This window comes from Sceloporus occidentalis, unplaced genomic scaffold (assembly GCF_023333645.1).
Source record: "Sceloporus occidentalis isolate IW3139 unplaced genomic scaffold, rSceOcc1.0.p SCAF_3, whole genome shotgun sequence".
NCBI classification, from domain to species: Eukaryota; Metazoa; Chordata; class Lepidosauria; order Squamata; family Phrynosomatidae; genus Sceloporus; species Sceloporus occidentalis.
The window spans coordinates 107,145,762-107,169,946 of NW_028316983.1; the positions used below are offsets into that span (position 1 = coordinate 107,145,762).

At 39.6% G+C, this 24,185-nt stretch overlaps 1 protein-coding gene across 1 annotated transcript in view; it reads left to right on the plus strand.

The window, feature by feature from the left end:
* The window catches only part of KCNT2 (potassium sodium-activated channel subfamily T member 2), a 281,831-nt gene that overhangs the window by 120,825 nt on the left and 136,821 nt on the right, over nt 1-24,185 (plus strand). The window contains exons 3-5 of the mRNA XM_089515794.1: nt 14,239-14,338; nt 20,328-20,384; nt 23,338-23,386. Coding sequence (XP_089371920.1) covers nt 14,239-14,338; nt 20,328-20,384; nt 23,338-23,386 — 206 coding nt within the window. The remainder of the gene's footprint in view (nt 1-14,238; nt 14,339-20,327; nt 20,385-23,337; nt 23,387-24,185) is intronic.

The window sequence follows — 24,185 nt, forward strand, 5'->3', positions numbered from 1 at the left end:
AATCAGTATACAGTCATACCTCAACATTAACAAAATACAGCTGGCCCTCCTTATCCACTGATTTGTTTATACACAGATTCAAGCATCCACAGCTTGAAAATATTTTTAAAATATATAAATTTCAAGTATCAAACCTTGATTTTTCCATTTCATATAAGGGACACCATTTTGTTATGCCATTGTATTTAATGGGACTTGAGCATACACAGATTTTCTCATTGACGGGGGTTCCTGGAACCAAGCCCCAGCGGATAACAAAGGTCCACTGTATAAACACATTGGAGCTTCTATAGATTCTCACATCCTCCTACCCCAAGACATATTTCCCCCCTTTTCAAGGTCATGGCTTGTCCTGATACTTGACATGAAATTTCTTTGGCAAACCAGAAGCGTTAATATGTTTGGCACGCACCAATTCATTTTCTGCCTCTGGAAAATGTTTCCATTTAACAAAATACAGTCGGCCCTTCTTATACACGGATTTTTTATACAAGGATTTAAGCATACACGGTTTGAAAATGTTCCAAAAAAGTATAAATTTACCTTGATTTTCCATTTTTTATAAGGGACACCATTTTGCTATGTCATTATATGTAATGGGACTTGAGCATACACGGATTTTGTTATACACGGGGGATCTTGGAACCAAACCCCAGCGTATAACAAGGGTCCACTGTACTGCAGTTGCTTTTTGGAATGGCGAGAGTCCGGGATTTTCACCACCTTAAAATATTGTTCTCCCTCAACCACAAGAGGAGAGAGAGGTGCTGTCTCTGGTCTCCAGGGTTCTCATTACACTGCTGGCATCAGTAAATTAAAAAGGAAGACAGGGTGCAAATGTCTATAGTTCTTAAGGCAATTCTAGTTCTGTGGTTACCTCACTGACCAGCCTCTTAACCACAAAAGGTGCAACATTTTTTGGGACTAGCTTTTTCTCCAGCTGTTGGGTTTTCAAATGTTTTGTAGACAAATACACTTTATTCCCTAGCTCACGTGTCCATTAATTGCCTCTTTTTCACTCGGCATAGTTTTAGTCTCATTTGTTCTCCTGAAGAGTTGTCACTAGGTGAAGCCATGCCTCCTTAATTTTAGTAACCCAACTGGTCAGTGGCACCGGGTCCACGGGCTCTGTTTTGAGCATGGGCAATATTTTTGGCTCATAACCAGAGACCTCCCCAAATGGCGAATGACCCATGCTCTGATTCACAGCACTGTTAAAAGCCAGTTCTACATCGGGCAGGAGTCCAAACCAATCATCGTGTAAATAATTTGAGTAGCACCAGAGGTATTTCTCCAGAACTGAGTTTGCTCTCTCAGTCTGTCCATCCATTTGCAGATGGCATCAACCTGGATTACAAACAGTTGGCTGGGGTCTGGGTGTTTGAGGATGGGCTCTGAACTAAACAACCATTTCAGTTCTTTGAAAGTCTCTTGGCACTCCAAGGTCCATTGGATTTTGATCAATGGTTTGAGTTTTAGCAAACAAACAAACAAACAAACAGCTTCATTTATATACCGCTTCATACTGAACTAACAGTGTCTAAGCGGTTTACAACTGTAAGTTAATTGCCCCCAACAATCTCGGTACTCATTTTAACGACCTTGGAAGGATGCAAACCTGAGTCGAGCTTGAGCCCTTTTGCTGGTATTGAACTCACAACCTTATGGTTTTGAGTGAGTGGCTGCAGTACAGGCATTTAACCACTGCACCACCAGGGCTCTCCCAGAGTCTCTCTTTTCTACTGACTTAGTCTTTAGCAAGTTGGTGAAGGGTAAAGCTACTTGTGCAAAGTTGGGGATGAACTGTCGGTAGAAATTAGCAAACCCCAGGAAGCTTTGCACCTGCCTCCATGTCTTTGGGGATTCCTAACCAAGTACTGCTTGAACCTTGTTCGGGTCCATCTCAATTTCCTTGGTGGACATACTTACTCCAAAAGTCCAAATTGTCTGCATGAAACCTGCACTTGAACAACTTTAGATACAATTGATTGTCTTGCAATCATCTTAATACCTTCTGCACCAACTTGATGTGGGACTTTTAAGTCTTGTGAGTAGATAAGCATATAATTTAAGTAAACCAGCATCCCTTCAAACAGTAGATCATGCAACATTTGGTTCACAAGCTTCATGACTATACCTGGAGCACTTGCTAGCCCAAACAGCATCACTAGATATTGAAAAGCCCCCAAGAGGCTGTTAAAAGCAGTCTTGTGCCCTTCCCCCTCCTGGATCCTGACCCAGAAATAGGCGTCTTTCAAATCCAGCTTTGTGGACACTTTCCCCATTGCCAACCTCCCCAGCCTGTCCTCAATAAGGGGAACAAGATATTTATTGGTATTGCATATCCCATTCAGGTGTGGTAGTCAGTTACTAGCCTCAACATTCCATCTTTCTTTTAATGTAAGAAAACCGGTGCTGCAAACGCCAACGTCGAAGGTCGTATAAAACCCCTAACCAAGTTCTTTCCCACAAATTCTTTTAAGCTTTTCAGTTTGAAGAGGAGTCATAGAGTACAATTTGGGCTTTGGAGAGTTGGCCCCCAGCTCTAACTCTATAGCAGTCAGTCTCCCTGTGAGGGGGCAGCTGGTCACTCTCTTTCTCTTTGAACACCTGTCTCAGATCTGTATAAATCCTGGGAAACCCCCTCAGATCTTCCTGCACTACCCTTCCCACCACACTCTGGTAGGAGTGGGGCTCTGGAAGAACTGTCCTCCTTGACTGCACTTGTTGCAGACAAGCTATCTTGGCATTGGTGGAAAACAGGGGATTCTCAAACCTCAGTTCACCAGATCTTCACTTTATCTTGGGGTTGTGGAAGTGGAGCCAATCTATACCCATAATCATTGGGTAGTTTTAGGTGGGAGCTAGGACAAACCCAATTCATTCCCAATGGTCCTGCACCCCCATAGTTATAACTCACGTCTGTTCCTTCACCAGGGACCCCCCCCCCCCAATCTCTGTGCTGTTCATCTGCTGAAAGGCAATAGGTGGCTCCAGTGCCCCAGCACCCTCTACATAAACAAAATATAAACATTTACATCTGCATAAACAAAATTTAGACACATGCCTCAACATAAACAAAATATAAACACATAGCATATTCTATAGATTCTAACAACTACCTGCACAGAGGCTGGCAGGACCATAACGAGGTAGAATTCGATGGAAGTCAGGTACTTCCCAGATGGAAGCAGCAACCATGATTCTCCCACCTCAGGCAGCAGGAGAGTACCACTTATTGATGTACCACTTATTCACAAATTTTCATGCTAAATAGAACTTGCCAGTCTGTAATGGATCAGCTAATGCCCAAAAAACTGTGAAGAAACCTAGAATCTACATTATAATGGCAAAGCAACTTGTATGGCAACTCTGATTTCTGACAATGAGAGGATGTATCTTACAACTGGAAGAAAGATGAGGCAGGCTCAGAATGGTATTCTGTGAATCTTCTGCTTTTGTACAATCTGTACTGACACATTGATGAATACTGCTTTAAAGAGGCATTTCACACACACACACACACACACGCACACGCACATACACACACACACTTAATATAATATCATGAAGATCTGTAAAAATGCACGTGTTAAAGATAAACTGTTCTTGGCACATTACCACATGACATATCCATGTGTTTTATTCCCCACTCATCTAAGACTCAATGAATGTAAAACACACTGTTTGAGGGAATTCTGAGTCATTTTTTTTTTTTGTGGAGGGGATGGGGGGGGGAATCAAGGCTGTCAATATATCTTAGCCCATGGAACATTTTTTGGAAATGCAACCTACAAATTATGCCAGCCTTGTGATAAGTAGAGTAGGAAGCTACCTTTCATGGCTGCCAAGAAATATGGGAACTCAGCCATGCATCCAGATGAAACATCCTACAGAATGTCAAAGTTGACTTGGTCTGAATGCTCCTTCTAGCCCAGTGTTCATTGTTGCAAATGATATTGGTTAGATTGGGTTCCAAATATAGGTCTTTATTCTTCCAGCCCTAATAGCTGATATCCTTTAGTTTCCTGAATATTAAATCTGTCTCCACTAAAACAGAAAACGAATCTACCACTGAATTGCAGTCTTTCTGCCTAAATATGGCCATTAGTAATTTTCTGTGAGAGCCAGGGTGATGTAGTGGTTTGAGAATTGGGCTATGACTCTGGAGATCAGGATTGATTCCCCACTTAGCTATGGAAACTCACTGGATGACTTTGGGTGAGTCACACAATCTCAGCCCCAGAAAATCCCATGATAGGTTTGCTATAGGCTCTCCATAAGTTAGAAACAACTTGAAGGCACACAACAACAACAGTATTTGTATGTTATTATTATGAGAGAGATCTGTTATAGTGAGTGATTAGTCCTTCAATAAATCTCTCATAAACCCTTCATATGTACTTGTAGACATCAGGAGTGTGTGCTGTTCATTTTATTGACACCATTTGAACCTAGATATTTTGTTGTTGTTAGCTGCCCTTGAGTAGGTTCCAACTCATGGTGACCCTGTGGATGAGACATCTCCAAGAATCCCTATCCTCCAATGCCATGCCCAGATCCTGCAAGCCTCTGCCCAAACCTCCCTGATGGATTCTATCCATTTGGTTTGTAGTCTTCCTCTCTTTCTTCTATCCTCTACCTTTCCTAGCATTATTGATCCTTCCCTTCTCATTATGATAAACATGGCCAAGATTCCATTACATTTGCCAGTTCAGAACATTATTCCAAGGTAGTCTCATGACAGTAGCCTAACCCTGAAATTACCACAGGGAGTATCACAGCTGGCACACTAGACTAAATTAATGCTCAATGCTACTTAAATGATTTGCATTTCCACTAACAAAGATGAAATAATTAGCATAGCCAAGCTAAGAAAGTGTTCTTTCAAGATATGCAGCCCAGACAAGCATAGGATAAATGTCTTTGTCTCATCTTCATGATTTATTGACATTCATCTAGTCAATGACAGGTAGGTACTGATGAAGCAGTTTACCTGAATTTGACAAAAGAAAAATAGAATTAAGATTAAATTGAAAGTCAGTTTGTTTGTTTTAATTGTGTTAACTGTGTTTGTGTTGATTGTGCTGATTGCTATAGTTTTATATCAGAGTTTGGGGGAGAAGGAGGTGGGGGGTAATTTAGTTTAGTTTAAGCTTATGTTTGTATTTACTGTAGGGTTATGATTTTATGTTATATGTGGAACTGAGTGCTTTTTACTTTGAATACTTCAAAGTTAAAATTTAATAAAAATATGTTTTTTAAAAAGAAGTATGATTCTTTTTTTTTAAAGCATTAGGTGTGATGCACATATTGAGGACACTCTACTCCAAACCAGATATATAAATAAATCCTCACTTGGTTTTGTTCTTTCAGGCAGAATGAGAAACCACAATTTGAGGGAATTCTCAGCTGATTAGATATTTTCTATTGGCCTCAAGGCAATTTTTGTCCAAATTCTATAAGCTGCACACATTTTATATCTGAACTACAATACTTGTTGGTCTGTGGCATGGATATAATTTTTAAAATCAGATGCATCAGAGGGATTGTATATTTTTCATCAATTAGCAAGTCCTTATGAGCTTGCTGTGCATGTCTGCTTTGCTTCACTAAGGGAAATGACACTAGTTTGGCACAGACTGTGGAAACCTTGATGAAAAACAAAATCTCTCATCTTTGTTTAAATTCTCCTGGGGTATTATGCTGATGTAACTCCACGTTGGACTCATGGTCATGCGTTCTCTGAGCTCATGTACAGAGATAGCCACTGTCTCGGTACACAAGCTATTGCCTAGCAGTGCATTAGGTGGTGTCCCTCCTGGTCAATACTGACTAGCCTCTCTGTCAAAAGTCACTTCTATTCTTGCCACACTCGCAAGCATTTATGCTGGCAGAGTGCTATTCTTTACTGGTACTTAGTACGTTTCTCCTCCTAATTTTCACACTAGAAGTAGGAAATCTGGTGGGGCTTAACAAAATCCATGGCATTTTCATGGCCGGCATCCATAGTTTTTCATGGATTTTTTGAGCTATGTGGCCATGTTCTAGAAGAGGTTATACCTGACATTTCGCCAGCATCTGTGGCTGGAACCTTCTCTGAAGATACTAGCCACAGATGCTGGCGAAACATCAGGAATAAACTCTTCTAGAACATGGCAACATAGCCTGAAAAACCCACAAAAAACTATATAATTGTTAATAGTTCAACGTTCTCTTCTTCGTCTTCTTCTTCTTCAGGTTATTAATCTTGAGTTAAATCTTGGGGGAGTCTGTGGCAACAAATGATATTTAAAGTGAGTCCCTGGTTAAAAAAAAATGTTAAGAACATCTGTTCTAGACAACCTACCTAAACATTCCCTGTCCTAAACCTCCAGATGATTCCCATCAGCAGCTTCATGTTGTTGTCAAATAATGTTGGGTGTCCGGGGGGGGGGGGGGGGGTTGAGCCCTCTGGTATGCATAGCATAAAAGGCAAAGAGCAGGGCAGCAATACTTTAGAGTGGTCTTCTAGATCAATGCACAAGTATGGAATTACTGCAAGAAGAAGCCATCAGTTCCCGCCAGCCTATCCAGAAACCACTAGGAGGCCCAAGGAAATTATTAGGTGTCCATTCCTCCTGCCTTTCATCTGGCATGGTTAATTTGTCAAGCCAGTCAGAGCAATCTTGATGCTTAAACAAGGGTTTGTGTGGGATTTAAATGATTTTAGTAACTCAGGGTTCATCCACACTGCAGAATTAATGCAGATTGGCACCACTTTAATGACCATGACTCTTTCCATCATAATCCTGGGAATTGTAGTTTGATATGCTATTCCACCTGGTCTGACAGTTCTGATGTCTCACCAAACTACAAATCCCAGGATTCTGTAGGATAGAGTCATGCCAGTTAAAATTGTGTCAAACTGCTCTAGTTCTGCAGTGTGGACACACCTTCATTCTCGTGGAAGAATACTAGAGTTCTGCAGCAACAATTAGGCTTGAATAGCGCCTTGCCCAGGTTGGGAAGGGCAAATAATTATAAAAATCTTCCGGATCTAGAGTAGTTTCCCTCATACCTGAAAAAACTGGCTGAGGTATATAACAAAGTGGTGCTCCCTTTCCTCTACCACATACAGAAGTTGGCTGAACTGCCTCTTGAATCTTAATTGAGTAGTAATAATAGTTATTGTCCTCCACAACACTTGGGTGTGTGCAACAAGAAAAGGGAACAGGTGTCCTCTAAGACTGAGGAAAAACTGCTAGAAGTGTGCCTCCCAGCTACCTGAAATACTTGCCCCTCTTACAAATAATAGTAGTGTCAAAATTTATTCTGTGGAAAATTCACATATGGATTTTCTAGTGCAGAAAACAGAATTTTCTGTACAGGAAATAGTATCCTCTGCTCAGGAAATAATGTGTTCATGTACAGTTCCTATATAGAAAAATAATGTTTTCTGCATGCATGCAGACAGACACAGACACAGACACACACACATGCACTCACACTCACACCATGGATATTTTGCACAGAACAACCCCTAAACTGTAAAGGTTCTTCTCAGTCTAAGGTCCAAGTCACACTACAGAAATAATCCCAGTTTGAGGCCGCTTTAACTGCCCTGCCTCAATGCTAGGGAATCCTGGGAACTGTAGTTTTGTGAGGCATTCAGCCATCTCTGGTGCTTCTCTAGCACTGAGTCTGGGCCGTTAAAGTGGTCTCAAACTGGATTATGTCTGCAGTGTGTTTGGGACCTAAGATTCTTCTCATAAGGATTTCACAGCACACAAGAAACATATTTTTGATCATTTTTGAAATATCTTCCAATATTCTTTCTATCCCTAATGTGCATGGTATAGTTAGAGTATGGGGAGTCATTTCAAATCATTCCTCAGTGAGCCATTCATTGCTGAACTTAAATCTCCACTGACCTTAGAGAAAATTTGTTGCACTGAGAGTGTAAACTAAGGCATACAAATGGCTTCCCACTTTGAACAATTTAAAATTGGCTTCAAGAAAGCTATATTAAATGTCAGAATACCTTGTGCCAAGTTAATTGAGCATCAAAACAGGTTGTTTCTTCAGAAAGATAATTCCAGAGTTGAACACTGTAATTAAAAACAGTATGCCTTTGGGCTTCATAAATTGTATTTTTTTTAAAAAAAAAAGTCTTGATTTAAACTCCTTGCTTTGCTATGGATATATCTTGTTAACCAAGACATGGCAATAAGCAAGGACAGATTCAACAATTCCATTTTCAGAACACCCCTTTAGATATTCACGGTAAGCTTTTCTCAAATGAAATAAAAGCCCCTTTTTAATTAGGATTTGTAAGTAGTCCATATTTCTTAGGTGATCGATTTGCAGATCTACTCCTCTGCATCTTGTTTTTAAGACCTGACTCTCTTTCTTTACCAAAACATAAACACACACAGCATACACAGGCTAGCCCAATGCACCCCTCTCTCTCTATGTGGAGAAAGAGAGAGAGAGACTGTCCTATAATCATGTCAAGTCAAATTTTATTCTGTTTAAGCCAATGGCCAATACTGTTGTAAGAAATACAATGCATACCAGACATAACACAAAATAAAAGCTTGCTAATACTAGAAAGTCTAATATATAGCTGTGACATTAAAAATATATAAACAGTATAGTAAGAGGACTTGAGATGCAAATGAGATGCAGTCCAATATGTATTTGTGCTTTTCCATAGAACTGGGTTTTAAGAACACTTACTTTGATAGAAGATCAGCACTAACAAGATTATGGTGGAACTTAAAATAGGCATACAAAAAGAAAGAGAATGAGAGCTATGCAGATCAATTGGTCTCATTTAAGGGCTGTGAAGATGGAAAAATGAGTGTGAAAGCATATTGAAAAAGAGGCTCTCATATACTGTTGTGTAATCATCAAAGGGATGCATGGACCTTGAACCAAACATAATAATTGTTCTTAGTCTGTCTATCTGCTAAAATGGCAAGAGTAAAGCCAAAGGCCTTTGGGATTTTGAGATTGTATAGACCAGTGATGGTGAACCTTTTAGAGACTGAAACTCAGGGGCATACCCACACCGGGTATCACCCATAGACCCATATAGACTCATTTCAGAGACTTTCCTGGGCTTGACGTTTGAGATTCCTTGGGACACTGAGGTGACCTTCTCGGTCAGTGATTCCCATACTTGGTTCTCCAGATGGTGTGGATCTTCAACTTACAGAAGTCTAAATTAGCATATTCAAAGTTCTGGGAGTTTTAATCCAATAACCTCTGAACACCTACAATTAGAAACCACTATTTTATGCATGCTTGGGTAGGTAATCCCTCTCAAGGCAACATTGTGGAGTGGTTTCGGCATTGGACTATAACTCTGTAAACCAGGGTTTGAATCCCTGCTCAGCCATGGAAACTCACTGAGTGGCCTTGGGCATATCACATTCTCTCAGCCTCAAAGGGAGGCAAAGGCAAACCTCCTCTGAACAAAAAGGAATTCAAACAAATAGCCAGCTTGTGTAGGGAGAAAATCAGAAAAGCTAAAGCACAGAATGAAGTCAAGCTTGAAAGAGAGGTTAAAAACAATAAAAAGTTTTTGTTGTTGTTATGTCCATAGCAAAAAGAAGAACAAGGAAATGGCAGGGGCATTGTATGGAGAAGATGGCAAAATGCTGACAGGGAACAGATAAAAGGCAGAACTACTCATCACCTTCTTTGCCTCAGTCTTTTCTGAAAAGGAGAGCAGTGCTCATCCTGAGTAAAATGGAGCAGATGATGCAGTAGGCAAAATGCAGCACAGAATAGGTAAAGAGATAGTACAGGAATAACTGGCTACTCTAAACAAATTCAAATCTAGAGGGCCAGATGAATTACATCCAAAAGAACTGGCAGCAGTAATCTCAGAACCACTGTCAATAATCTTTGAGAATTTTGGGAGAATGAGAACCCCAGCAGATTGGAGGAGGGCAAATGTTATCCCCATCTTCAAAAAAATAAAGGAGGGAGGGAGGAAGGGGTAATGGCCATCTCAGATAACGGCCATCTGTTTAGTCTGACATCAGTACCAAAGGGAAGAAACCAGAAGCCCTGGTATCGGTCATAGGCAATATAAGGCCTGTCTGCTCCTCCATGTGTTTCTTTCTGATCACTGCTACATGGAGACAGGATGATGCTGAACTGTCAGGGTTCTGGTAGATCCTGCCATAAGAGTGGCTTGGTGTTATTTGCTGTTTTCCTCTTTCTTTAGTTATGCTGTTGTTCATGCTTATACTTTATAGAATTGCAACATTTGATTTGGTGGTGAAGCTAATGGGATATATAGTTTATACAAGGAAAAATAATTGGCTGACTGGTTGATAACAGATTTGCGGGAAAGAAGTTGGTACTATTTTTCACCAATATCAGTCTCATGGAAAGCCTGAAAGGAAAGTGTTTGAAAAGGGCAGGAGGTACTGAGAGTGAATGCAAAAAGATTTGGGTTCTGAACAAATGAGAAAAAAGCAAGTAAGCATATAGGGTGGGTGCACTGATACTATATGCAACTGAGGATTATTGTAGTTCTGTCTACAGATGTCATGCTGTTACCTTCTTTGGTTATAGAAATAAAGTTTTATTGTTAAAACACAAAAGACTGGTTTACTGAACCAAAAAGAGCAGACCTTTATTGGCTAAGTCTTATTGGGCTTTCTTATTTCATTGGTCTCTGCTCAGCAGAACCATTTCTCCTTATTTCCTCTTCTGAGGTTTTCTTGCTATCTTTAATTTTGTTGGCCCTATGCTTTTATTTCTCTTACTGGCTTCAACAAGTTGGCATTTCTGGCTGTATGGGGGCATTTTCAATGTGACCGTTGGGTGGTGTGTTCCCTTTAGGGCCCTTGTGGTCTCCTCTGCATGTATCTGTGACTTATAGGTCCAGAAGGTGGTTGTGGGATTCTGGGCAGCCAGGGTCCTTTAGTAGCTGTGAAAAATCTTCAAAAACTGCAGTTTTCCAATACTCTCTCACAGCAGGAAGAAACTTGCTAAAAGTACACATGTAGATTGAAATTAGTGAAGATCTACTAGTTTGGTGACCCAAGAGGGGTGCCTTAACAAACTATAAATTCCAGGATTCTGTAGGATGGAGCCATGGCAGTTAACACAGTATGACACTGCAGTAACAATATAATATATTTAAACTGTTTGTGAAACAAGTTATCTAAAGGTTCATAGATGAAATGTACTGACACAAGGGATGGGTGCATAATGGGGATCAGAAGGTCAGCTAGGATTGTGGAGACCCAGGTTCTAATCTGCTTCCTTAGCCACGGAACTCACATTATAATATTAGGCAACTTTTTGGCTCAGCCTAATTGGTTTTATACGCTGATGAAAATAAAATGAGGGAAAGACCAGAATCCTTTGGTTTGCACTGAATTTCTTAGTAGAGAGGCAAGAGGCTATGGGAAAATCTTGTGCTTCCTTTGGAAATGACTATTTGACTCCTATTTCCACAATGGCATACAGGCGTGGGTCCCAGTTATGTAAAGTCTCTTGAATATGTTTTGATGAAGCTTGGGACACCATTTATCACCTAGTTGAAACCGAATAGCATTATTTTCCTGCAGATAACATTTTTCCTGCTTCTCACTAATTGAAATGTATGATTATATTTGAAGCAGCGTCATGGGGAAAATGGACAATATTGTGGACATTAAAATATTTGAGATGAAACATGTAGAAAACACCATAGAAATGTGTTAACTGCACTTTTTACTAGCACAGTGTTATTAGCATTCATCAGTTATCTTTGCCAGATGGCACTGTCGATGGAGTGGGAAGTATTTGTTGAGTATGTAAAAGGAATAAAGAATTAGAGGATATGATACAGGAGAAATTCTTGTCATTGTTAAGGGCACTGACCTATCATAGACTTTTTAAAATGTATTTTAGCAGGAGTGTTAACTTCATTTAAGTATTCTTTCTTACTTCTTGCCACACTGACATTTGCTGTGCTTTGTATGAAAATCCTGCAGATGCACACATGCTGTAGGAAAGTTGAAGCACAGATCTCTGTCTTTGTCATAACAATTAATGTGACTGAAGGCATGGCAGTAATCAATGTGCTCAGGAATTGAAAACATTACAGTTTGCAAAGCGATCACTTGATGCAATGAAGCAGTGTTCTGTGCCACAGCAAGTGGTGACTGTAACATGCATTTCTTTAATCATAATGAAATGATCTTCCCAGCCTGCCATTACCTGCAGTTGATCTGCAGTAGGCCTGCTTCATATTCTTATGTCACTGTGTACATATTACCATTGGTGAGCAGGAAGCAGAAGACATATAATGTGAATCAGCAGTGGAAGAACACCATATTTTGGGTGAACTCTATTCTAAGGGGATTTGTAAGGTTCAAGTGGAATTTGGAGTAGGAGCAACTAATCCAGTTAAAGTAGAAAGAAGGCATCTGGTGGTGTCTTTTTCTATCTCCCTTCTTTCTGTTTGGCTGTGCTTTCTCCTCCTTGCTTGCCTTCTCCCCCTTCATTAACTCACAGTAACATGAGCTCCCATGGTTTCTGGAGGCTGCCCTGTTGTCCATTGTGACATATCATGAGCCATCCCACGCAACAGGTGTGAAATCTTGTGAGATCTCCCAGTTGCCCCCAAATTTCATGACATCTCACTACAGCTGCTACCTAGCACAGAATTACAGGCAATGGAACAAAAGAGAGCCATGGGCTTTGCAGGCATCAATAAACATTTGGAGGTGTCTCTGCATTTCATCACTTGCCTCGTGTTCTCTCTTGGATTTTTCCTCCCAAGGCAATTCATCTTGGATGTTGTTGGGGGTAGCTAGTCCAGCCAGAATACAAGTAGCCATGTCTTTAAACCTTCACTTTTTTCTTCTGATTCTTCAGCATCCCTAAGTTGGTAATTCTGCTTGTTGTGGGTGTGGAAGGAGTAGAGTAGAACCCAGTTGATCTAACAGAAGGTACTTGCCATAGTTGCTTCCTGTTTTCCTACTTCTCCTGAGTTCTTCTCCAGTAGGGGGCTGTCTGCATGGCTCAAAAGGTCCTTGCTGCCCCCAGCCTTGTGCTATCCCATTCGATGATGCAGCCCCAAACCCCTGGGTCAGGATCAGGCTGGATCTTGGCAGACTAGACGCAGATCTGATGGATCTGTCCCAACCCCAGGGTAAACAGCACTTAATGAGGGTCAGTTTGACCCCTGGTTTGGTACAGAGTTTCTTGGAAACTCAGTGGCAAACCCCAGCTGCCTAGATGTCCCTCACATTCCTTACCTTCCCCATGTGTCTCAGCTAGTGATCAGACCCCAGTTACTATGCCTTACATGGGAACAGGGCACTTCTCTGCACCCACTTGGCCAGGCACCTGTTTTTCCATCAGGCTCAGTGATGGGAGTCTGCTCACTGTCAGGGACACAGGGGGAAGATAAGGAGGAAGCACCTGTAGCAGGTCCCTGGGGAGGTTCGGGGATGGACATGTAAACACCCACCTGTCCGTGCTGGCCTGGGGACCAACCTGGGTTAGCAGCTGGACTAGGATATCACAGGCTGGGCCTGTGCTTTCTTGACCAATCTGCTCAAGGCGTAGGTGTTAGATAGCTCTAAGATGAAGGAGGAGAATGTCTGATGTCCTAATTAATGTATTAATGTATGAGTAGACAAGATTCAAAAATATCTATTGCCACAGCTCAGTTCATTTATAAAGCATCACTGTCGAGATCTAGATATGTGGGGATGATTGGTGTTAATTGTAAGGGTGGTGAAGAGATTTGACATATGATGTCGGATGTTTAATGTTATTTCTACCTCCCATTTTAATTCTATTTTACTTCCCATGGTAACTAACTTACACATTACTGTTCGATTGTGTAAACATTTTATTCTTACCTGTTTATTTGTATATCTTTTAGTACATACTGTATATTTTTAGATTTGTATAGTCTGTATATAAGCTGTACATTTTCAGGCTATTCATACGTATCTATATTGTATTGTGGTTTATTGCACTTAGTGCACTGTATTAACATTTTAAATATGTGTGTGGCATTGCTTGTATTACTATGTTTTGAGTATTTTGAACCGGCCCTCGGGCTATTCAATAAACTTGTTTTGGTATTTGGTATTAATTAATATTTGATCATTCTCATTTCTCTCATTCCCTGGGTTTAGAGTCAGATTGTAGTAGCAATGTCCTTCCAACTTCCAAATAACCTAATTTTTCCTCTCTCTCTGTTACCTTTTTTTAAAAAAATAACAGGCCTTAGAATACGCTTGTTCAATTTTTCACTCAAGCTGCTAAGTTGTTTGCTGTATATAATCCGAGTGCTCCTGGATGATCCATCTCAGCAACATGGATGGTAATGTTTGCTTCCTTCTTTATTTTTCTGAGTAGTTAATAAACTGTTTTGCCAAATAAGTCTTAAGAATAGAATTTTATCTGACAGGAATTACAGTGTTAGCTGTAATCTCATTAAGTTTTCGCGTCTTATGGATGCATATGGGGAAGAAAAGATTTTATGCAAAGTTTAGTGACTATTAAATGATGAAAAAGTTGTAAACAATATATTTTAACAGAATTTGTTGTGGTTACTATTTAATATTATCTATATCTATATCTATATTCATATATAGTATTTTCAGTACAAGTAAAGAAATTGACCACTTTTAGCAAATGATTTTTTTCTTGGAATCCTAAACAGCAAAAATATACAAATGAACACTAAAGTAGAATTGTTAGAATTGTCCAAATCATCATATTCTCCATTGTATGGATGCAAAAGCTACACAGTGAAAAAAGGAGATAAAAAGAAAATCAGGTCATTTGAAATGTGATGCTGGAGAAGAGTGCTGAGGATTGGCAGCAAAAAGGACAAAGAGATGGGTCCTTGAACAGATCAAGCCTGAAATTTCATTGGAAGCCAAGATGATCAAATTGATGTTGTCATACTTTGGCCACACGTGAGAAAGCACAAATCATAAGAAAAGAGAATAATGCTTGGAAAGATTACCTCCTCTTCCTCCTCCTCCTCCTCCTCCTCTCCCTCCTCCCACTGGTGGTGGACAGGTAACTGTAGACATGGGGCAGCAGCCACCACTGCTTTCTCTTCCTCCCTCACTTTCTTCTGGGTTCTCACCAGTGGTGGGCCGGTGGCCAGTGGTGCCATGGGACTGCCACCGCTGCTGCTGCTTCCTATTCCCCCTCCTCTTTCTCCCTGCCAGCTCTCACCAGTGGTGGGCAGGTAGCTGGAGGCATGGGACTACCTTTGCTTTTTCCTCTTCCTCCTCTTCCTCTTGCCTCCTCTCTCTCCATCCCTCTCTCCCTCCTCTCTCCGGTGCTGAGAGCCTCACATTCTCTGGCATGCATGCCATGGATTCACTATGGCTGCCCTACATTCTTAAGCCACATTATGGCATCTGATCAGCTAGACTGCTTGAAGAATCGAACTGAAGTCTAACTGAAAACCCTTGAAACACTTATCTGAAATGTAGCTTAAACCCCTCATTAGGTCCTCAAAATTTATACTAATATATGAAAAAAAGTCTCCAAACTTTACAACAAAGTTAGATCCATAAAAAGAAGTCAGTGGGGAGGACTGGCAAACCTGATATGTGAATCACAATTAAGATTTGGGTTCTGAACTGCTTTGGTTCTGGATCATTGAACTGGAGCTCTAAGCAGCTATACTCAGTATGATACAACTTTCTGAAAACACAGTTTCAAAGCTGACAGTCTGAATTTAAATTGTATGTTTTGCTAAGGAACAATAAATGTTTAAACACAGAGTAAATGAAAAACATTTGGCATATTATTAGGTATCAGTGGGTGTCTCCAAATATGAATTGAATGTTATCTTTTCAGTGGATTAATTTTACCTCAGCTTTCAGCTGAACTTTTAGAATTTCTGAAAATTAATTTCAGAATTGGTACAGATACAATTTGCCAGAGTTGTTAGTTTTTTTTTTTTTTTTAAACATCTTACCATTGTGAGGAAATGTTTATCGTAAATTTATGTTAATGTCAGTCCTATCAACTTTCTTTTCTCTTTTCTTTTGCTTGGTGATTTCATATGAGAGATTTGGACAGTTTAAGCCTCAAAAGGAGGGAAAGGGGCCTCAATATGTGGGAACTTCTATGTGTTACACTGAAGTTTTAAAAAAGTGGAATTAGTAACAATAAATGAATACAGAAAGAGGAGGCAAATACAGTTGGACCTCTGTATTCATGGGGATCCATTATGGACTCCCCCCTCCATGGATACAAAAATCCATGCATGCTCATGTCTCATTAAAAGTAATGGCAGTGTGGTGAGTGCATGCTCATTAGAGTGGCATACACGTGTTCCCATTAACTAAAATGGGGGCTTGCCATCCATGCATGGTTACATCCGCAGATAGCAAGTCCACCAATAAGGAGGGAGAACTGCATCTAGTTCACTGTTGCTGACTCAAAATCAAGCTTAGGCAATTCAGAAGCTTAGGCAATGTAGAGTAAAATTTCATAAACATACTACAAATTAAGAGCTTGGGGAAAATGCGATCAGCTTCAAAAAAGTATAAATAACATATAGGTAGCTAACACAATAGAAATTATAGCATTAACATAACATAAATTGTGTATTCCTTTCTAACAGCTATCAATACATAAATGTATAATCATGTGTGTGTGTGAGAGAGAGAGAAAGACAAAATTTAGCATTAGTTCCAACTAGGATAAACCCATTTGAAATGGAAGTTACATCCCATTCATTCCATGTATTTATTCCAGTTGGCACCAAAAGTTGTATTTGGTGAATCTCTTTATGAATCGGTTATTATGCAAATTGAGCTTTTTTCTTCAAATACCTGTTTAATGGATCTATTTGTTGTTGGCCTCACATATGTTTGAATTCATTATTCAAATTTCATATTGCATTATTACTAATTTTCCCACTTAAATAGACATTACATTAAAGAGTTAAATTCCAGAATAGCTGTTGTGCTTGTGTATTTCAGTGTCTCTCTGCATGCCCTCCAAAATGGCTTTACATGCCAGAGAGGGCACACGTGCCCTAGGTTCGCCAACACAGCTCTAAACATTAAAACCTTATTTATATTAAATTATGTTATTGAGCATGAGATTTCTTGGTGCTTCAACAGGTTTTTGTTTTCCCAAGCTGACAGTGATAAACGTCTGGGTACTACTGATGAAGATTGTTCCAAGGGGAGATTGATTCCTTGCTATTAATTCAGTTATGAGTAAAAAGAAATGTTTTCAGTCACAAAAATCTTAGTCCTTAGATGCTAATGGCTTCTGTTTTATCCAGCCCTTTTCCATTGCTGCTCAATTCTTGTAAGATGATATGATGTTTGCTTTATTTAATGTATCACAGTAATAAAATACCTAAGATATTGTGAGTGTTGTAAAGATAAAAAAAATCCCCAGTTTTTAACAGGGAAGGGAGAGGTAAATGTTGGAGCAGTTCATATTTTATTAATGAGTGGCTAGATTGGTTTTCCATATGACATAATGATTATACTGGGATGAAGGAGGGTCATTCTTCAAGTGACCCCCAATTTCCTTGCAGGTGGCAAAGGAGATCTAGGTCACTATTCTAGGTGTACCTTTCAGATAAATACTGGATAAGACTTTCAGATGAGCATTAAAACTAATATATGTGGAATGGCCAATTCAGTATTCAGCCCGGCTTGTATGTAACCTGGATACATTGGTTCTCACACGAAACAATACTGCTGCTGGTTGAAAGCCAATTTAATTTTCTAGTACAAACAATAGTTTAATTTTGAAGTAATCACTTCCAAGATTTCAGATATATCTTTGTCCTGGATGAAATGTTTGCTAATATTGTAACTGCAATGCAGAGACTGCTATTAAAATTGGGGTTGACTACTTGCAATATGTTTGATTGTTTCTGTCTTTCAAACAATAGCAAGTAGATCATTTTGTTATGTGAAAGATTTTGTTGAATAAGATGTTCTAAACCTTTTTAAAAACCTGACAAAAGAGTAAATGATTAGAAATATTACTGTTTCCAATCTTTGATCTGGTGCATTAGATCTGGTGATTTCATAACCTTGGCATTATAATTAAAAGGATTTAGGTAACAAAGGAGTGTTGGAGAAGAAAGTATCAAGCAACATACTTCACGAGTAATTATTTAAAGAAGTTATTAGATTCCTTCCTTTTCTCCTTTTTTTCCCATCCTGAAATAGACTAACAGAATTTCTTTTCAAATGTGCATAGTAATAGGAAGGAGAATTGCCTTTTCATTGGGTTTTATGTATTTTAAAGTTCATTTATTGATTTTTACCAAATTATACCTGCAGCAGTATAAATGTTGCCATTATCCAGTTTTTTTTTTAAAAAGTCCAGATTATCATTCAAATAAAATGCAAAGATATTCTAAGGGTGAGTTTGAACTACTATTTCTAAATACCCTAAAATACTAACAACATTTGCCCTTTATTCTTTTTTTTTAAAGGATATAGCATAGATTTCACAGATGCCTTTTGAAAAGACTCTGGCATCCTCACAACACATGGCCCAACTCCGCCCCCATGCGGGCATGTTGGCATGTGCCCCAGTGGGCAGCATCACATGCTCCTCTGGCGCTGCATCCATATGATGCAGCACTAAAGTAGCACTGAAAGCCCAAAGCACCAACAGCTATGGTGCCCTTTCTGCGGCACAAAAAGGAGCTGTTTTTTGGGGCTCCTTTTTATGCCATGGAAAGGCCATATAGTTGCCGCAGCCCCTTAGGGGTGGTCTGTTCAGCTTCTTTAAGTCGAGAGCCAAACTATAGCTTACAAAATCCTAAAATATAAATTGGTGAGAAAAAAAATGATCAAGAGAGGGCACTGATTATAAACAGGAGTATGTATATTTGTATAGTGTAAAATTTATTATAGGGCCCATATGCAGCTGTGCCAAAGCTGCACTCCACTCCTTATGACTAGAGTGTGGCTTTGGGGTGGCTTCCGGCCTCTTAGGATGCATGCATCATTTAATAGCATATCTTCAAAGTGACCCGAAGGAGCTTTATTTTGGCCTGTCTGTATGGGCCCATAAAGACATAAGAAACACTTTTTTCTAAGATAACTGTGATGATGTGCATCCAGGCATTACAAACCTTGCACTAAGAAATGGTGAATTCTTTGATGAATGTCAGTTATGGAAAATAAGCATGTTTTCATAGGCTGAGATCCAGAGAGTCATACAAAGTAGGAAAAAACGTATTCCGTGATCTCTTTTTCAAGAGGCAGCAGAAGACTTCTCACAGTGCAGTACTAAAATTACTATTTAAGAAACAGTGAATATAGAAGATATAGGCAACTGCATATAAAATCTAGTTAGGCATAGAACATCTTGAATAAATCAATTTGCTACATGCCATGAAAGCCTCTATTGCATAGGATGTGTGTTTTTAAACATATGTCTGTAAAATGTGCCACAGGCTTTTATAAACTTCATTATTGCTACTAGTTTAGTAATACTAACTAGTACTACCAGTACTACAGATATTTGCATTATGTGAAACCTTACACAATGACTTCCCAAACATAAGAGTGCGACTCCATTTCTGGTTCACTTTATTTTATTATTTTATTTTATTTTAATTGGACAAACCTTCCCTGAGTTAGAAGCAGAGTTTGCATGTTTTCTGACATATCCTTTTGTGCAAACTTGTAATGATGTACTTCACGTACATTCTGCATTGTTTCATATTTTTCCCATTTGCTCTTCCTTTCCTAAACATAAGGAAAGACAAAATGTAGTACTAGCAGTATTACAGCCTCCCAACCCACAGAAACCTCATTTGGTAACCTATTTGGATTATGAAATTTGGCCCTAGACATTCAAGCATATTTTCAGAAACCATGAGGATAACTCAGATTCTAAAAATGAGAGATAAAAGTCTCAAGATGCTCATTATTATTATTTTTAGTCTATTACATGTTTTACTTTTTTGTGGAATTATGCAATACAAAGAATCTTGTCTAAATGTTTAAAATACTTTGTTTTAGTTTACTGAACCACTACTTTTTTATTTTAAAATTAAATTATAACACATATAATATTCAATCTACAAACTGCCCCATTCACCTTTTTGCTTGCTTTTGTGTTGACCTTCTATTAGTCCCATTCATTTATCGCTGTTCACCTTTCTCCAACAAGACATTATTGAACTGTTCTGCATAATATTTTGTAACCATTTAAAAAGTGTTTTTACAGCAAGCTAATTATCTTGTCTGTTTTTTTCCTCTCCCTCTCTTTCAATAATACCATTTTGCTGTGCTATTATGCTTTTTTCTAAATGAAAATGGATTTTACGTTGGGATGTCTGGTAGCAAGGAATTAATCCGGGAATGTTCCAGTCAAAACAACACTACTTCAAAGATAGATTGGTAAGTTTAAAATTGTGTTTACAGCAATAATGAGATGTTTGACATTTCAGTGTTATTGTATACATTTCTTAAAGAATATATATATACAATACTGATGTAAGTGAGTTCTGTGCTTCTGCAAGGTGGAAAGTTAAGTGATAGCTCTGGTGATCTTGGGAAAATATAGCAGGTCGAGTGGGGGAAATACCCCTCTTTGCCTGATTGACAATGTGTCTGACCTTGTCAAATTGTTCTAGATTATGAACTAGAAAGAAAACTATTCACCTCCATCTGTGGTTATGCTGAAATCAAGCCATGTTCTCACAGGCTGATTTACATCTTATGAAATCTCACATGAGAAGTGTGGCTGCATTCCCCCAGTTTTTGAAATTCAAAAGCAGTTTGCCCTGGCTTTCCTATTCTCTTTCAATTATGCCAAAAAGGAAGGGCCAGCTTCATTTTTTAGAATAAGATTCAGGACACTGAAAATATCCTCATTTGTTCTGAATCTCATCAGAACTATAAGAATGCACCATTATGGCTAAACCAGAAATGTGTAAATACTGCTATACTGTAGTGATGATGTTTCATGTGGGGAATGTTTAAACTGCTGTGTTGTTGTTGTTGCTGTTGCTGTTAGCTGCCTTCAAGTCAACTTCAACTCATGGTTACCCTGTGGATGAGAGATCCATGTCCTTTAACTCTCTGCTCAGGTCTTGCGGGCACAGGTCTGTGGTCACTTTGACAGTGTCTAACCATCTGTCAAATTTTTGTAAAAAAACATTTAGCATCCTGATTGCTCAGGGACCTATGCAGCTAAAATAAGTGCTCTTCACACAGACTGGGCATGTAGGGCCACATCTCTGGCTCCATCCTGAAGCAGAACCTCTTTCCTTACCCTCACCTTTATTTGTTAGCTTTGGACACTGGCAAAGGAAAGACCATGTTCATAAGATTTCCATGCTTTGTAGGCCTAAAAAAAGAAGGAAAAAGAGAGAGAGATTGAGAGATTGAGAGATTGAGAGATTGAGAGAGAGAGAGAGAGAGAGAGAGAGAGAGAGAGAGTCCTTAAAGCATGGAATGCTTATGGGTGCAAAAAGGTTAGTATTTTCAGTTCAGTGTCTGTGACAAAAGGTTGCGGTGCACTTGTGACGTCACGAGTGTGCCATTGGCGCACTCAGGCATCACAAGTGCACCAGGAAAAGAACCCACTTTTTGCAGATTCTTTTTTTGCCAGCGGTTTACCCACTGCGGCTTCCTGCTGGCAGAAAAAGAGGCGCTGGCAGACTGCCCTTTTTGGGCGGTCTGTATCCCACCAATATGACTGAGATTAAAAGATCGTGCAAATCCCAAAGCAAACATAGATTAGAGAAGAAGACAAGGAAGGATAAAGAGCAAATAGCCCAGTGGCTATATAGCTGAGGGAAGATAAAAACAAATACATTAAATGCTTTTGCTCTCCCCAATATTTAAATGTGAGTAATATATGAAGATCCAAGTTTGATCCCCTACTTGGCCATGGAAACCCTCTGGTTGGCTGTGGGAAAATCACACACTCTCTTAGCCTCAGAAAACCCTGTAATAGGCTCACTTTAGGATCACCATAAATCATAAATGACTTGAATGCACACAGCAGCAACAACAAACATATGAAGGCTCACCATGGTGCTATCTTTCCATGGTAGTGATACTGGGTTGTCCTGGGAGTAAAGAGGCTATGTTGATGGTAATACTGCTGCTGATAGTATCACCATATGAGAGAAGCTTTTGCTGAGGAGCCAGACAAAATGTGCTAAAGAGTTACTAGGCAACAGCACTGGGACCGTGTGGCACTGGTGGTGGATCTCTCAGATGGAATGGTAGTGGTATTTTTATACAACTCTCCTGAATGTCTTTTATCATGAGAACCCTATTGTAAAACAGTTCAAATGAAATAAAATAGTTCTGGAAGATGAGGCTCTCAGGTTAAAAGGCACTCACCTAGCTACTGGGGAAGAGCAAATGAAAATTACAAGTAGGACTGTGTCTAATGATGCAACTTAGGGGGCTCTACAGACTGCCCCAAAGGGGCGGCCTACAGCAGCCCCTTTTCATGCCGGATCAGGGCCATGGCAACCTCATGCCACAGCTCTGATCTGGCCTGTCGAGGGCATAAAAAGGAGCCACAAAAAGTGGCTCTATTTTGCACCCTCGAAAGGACGGCATAGCCTCAGCGGCGTGGCTATATGGTGCCCCTTCAGCATTGTGTAATCTGGATGCAGTGCTGGAGGCACACCATGATGCCATGCACCATCTGGAGTGGCGTGCAGCATCAGGGAACCCTGGGGGAGGGGGTGGAGTCAGGCTTGCATCATCAGGATGCTGCATCCCGACTCTGCCCTCATGCTGGCCTTTCAGGATGGCCTGTAAAGGCCCTAAATTCAATCCAAAAGGACAGTCAGCTGCTGATGTGCTCTGATATGAAAGAAAAGAATGAAGCTGCACACAATGCATATGATAAGCCATGACCCTGAATTAACAAGGCCTGAATAGGTCTGCTGAATTGGAGGGATCTGTCTTATTCCTAGGGTCATTGTAAGTTGAAATGACTTGTTGGGAATTAACATGAAGAAAGGTCCTAAGAAGTATGGCTTTTCATATCATTGCAGTATCAGGGATGGGGATGGGTTTCATTTATTGAACGAGCACGCTAGTTCTTTTATTGTTGGTTTCTATACCATTTTTATAGTACAAACTGAAATATTCTGGATATATTTAAATGCTGGGGGAGGGATCTTTTTTCACACTGTTAGCTAGGAAGCCATCAGGAGGCACAGTAGTTTTCTTAATTGGTCTCCTCAGCCAGCATTTCTTTGACCTTTAAAACAGGGTCAGACTTATTTGGCTTCCTGAGCAGAATGTTGAAAAGACAGAACAACATTTTTTGGGAAATGCATTCATTTTTTTATTTTTATTTTTTGCTATAATTTCACAGGTCACCTATTATTTGGGTAAATAGAAGCTTACCTTTATGGGGACTACAGGTAATGTATCATTTCATTTTTTAATATTTCTTGTAGATGTTTCTTAGTAACGGTACAAAACAAATAGCAGATCCTTAGATAGTGAGCCAAAATTTATTTTAAACACTGAAACTGGAATCCTATATGCACTAGCCTCATTGATCTGGAAGCGAACTATTCCAGAGTATACCTGCATACTACAGTCAGCCCTCCTTATCCATGGATTTTTTATCCACAGATTCAAGCATCCATGACTTGAAAATATTCCAACCTAAGTATACATTCCCTATAGCAAACCTTGATTTTCTATTTTATATAAGGAACACCATTTTGCTATGCCATTATATTTAATGGGACATGAGCATCCATTGATTTTGTTATTCATGGGGGCTCCTGAAACCAAACCCCAGTGGATAGCAAGGACCCACAGTATTCATCTCTAAGGCTGGTATCCAAGGTGGCCCATGAAAATTGGAGATGTATGCTGCTTTGAAAGCAAACAATTTATTAGCTGATGTATCTGAGCCTAAAGGAACTATTTTCTGTCTGATTTTGGAAGCTAAGCAGGATCAACCCTGGTTAGTATTTGGATAGGAGACTGATAACAAATACTAGGTACTGGGCACTAACTTGCAGAAGAAGGAACTGAGAAAACTATCTCTGAGTATTTCTTGTCTAAGAAAACCCTATGAAATTCATGGGGCATCATGCCATAAATCAACAGGTGACTTGAAGGCACATATACACACATTTAAGGCTTAGTAATTGTACTGTTAACTGAAGTCACTAGAATTATGCAGAAAAAGCCCCATTCTGTGCA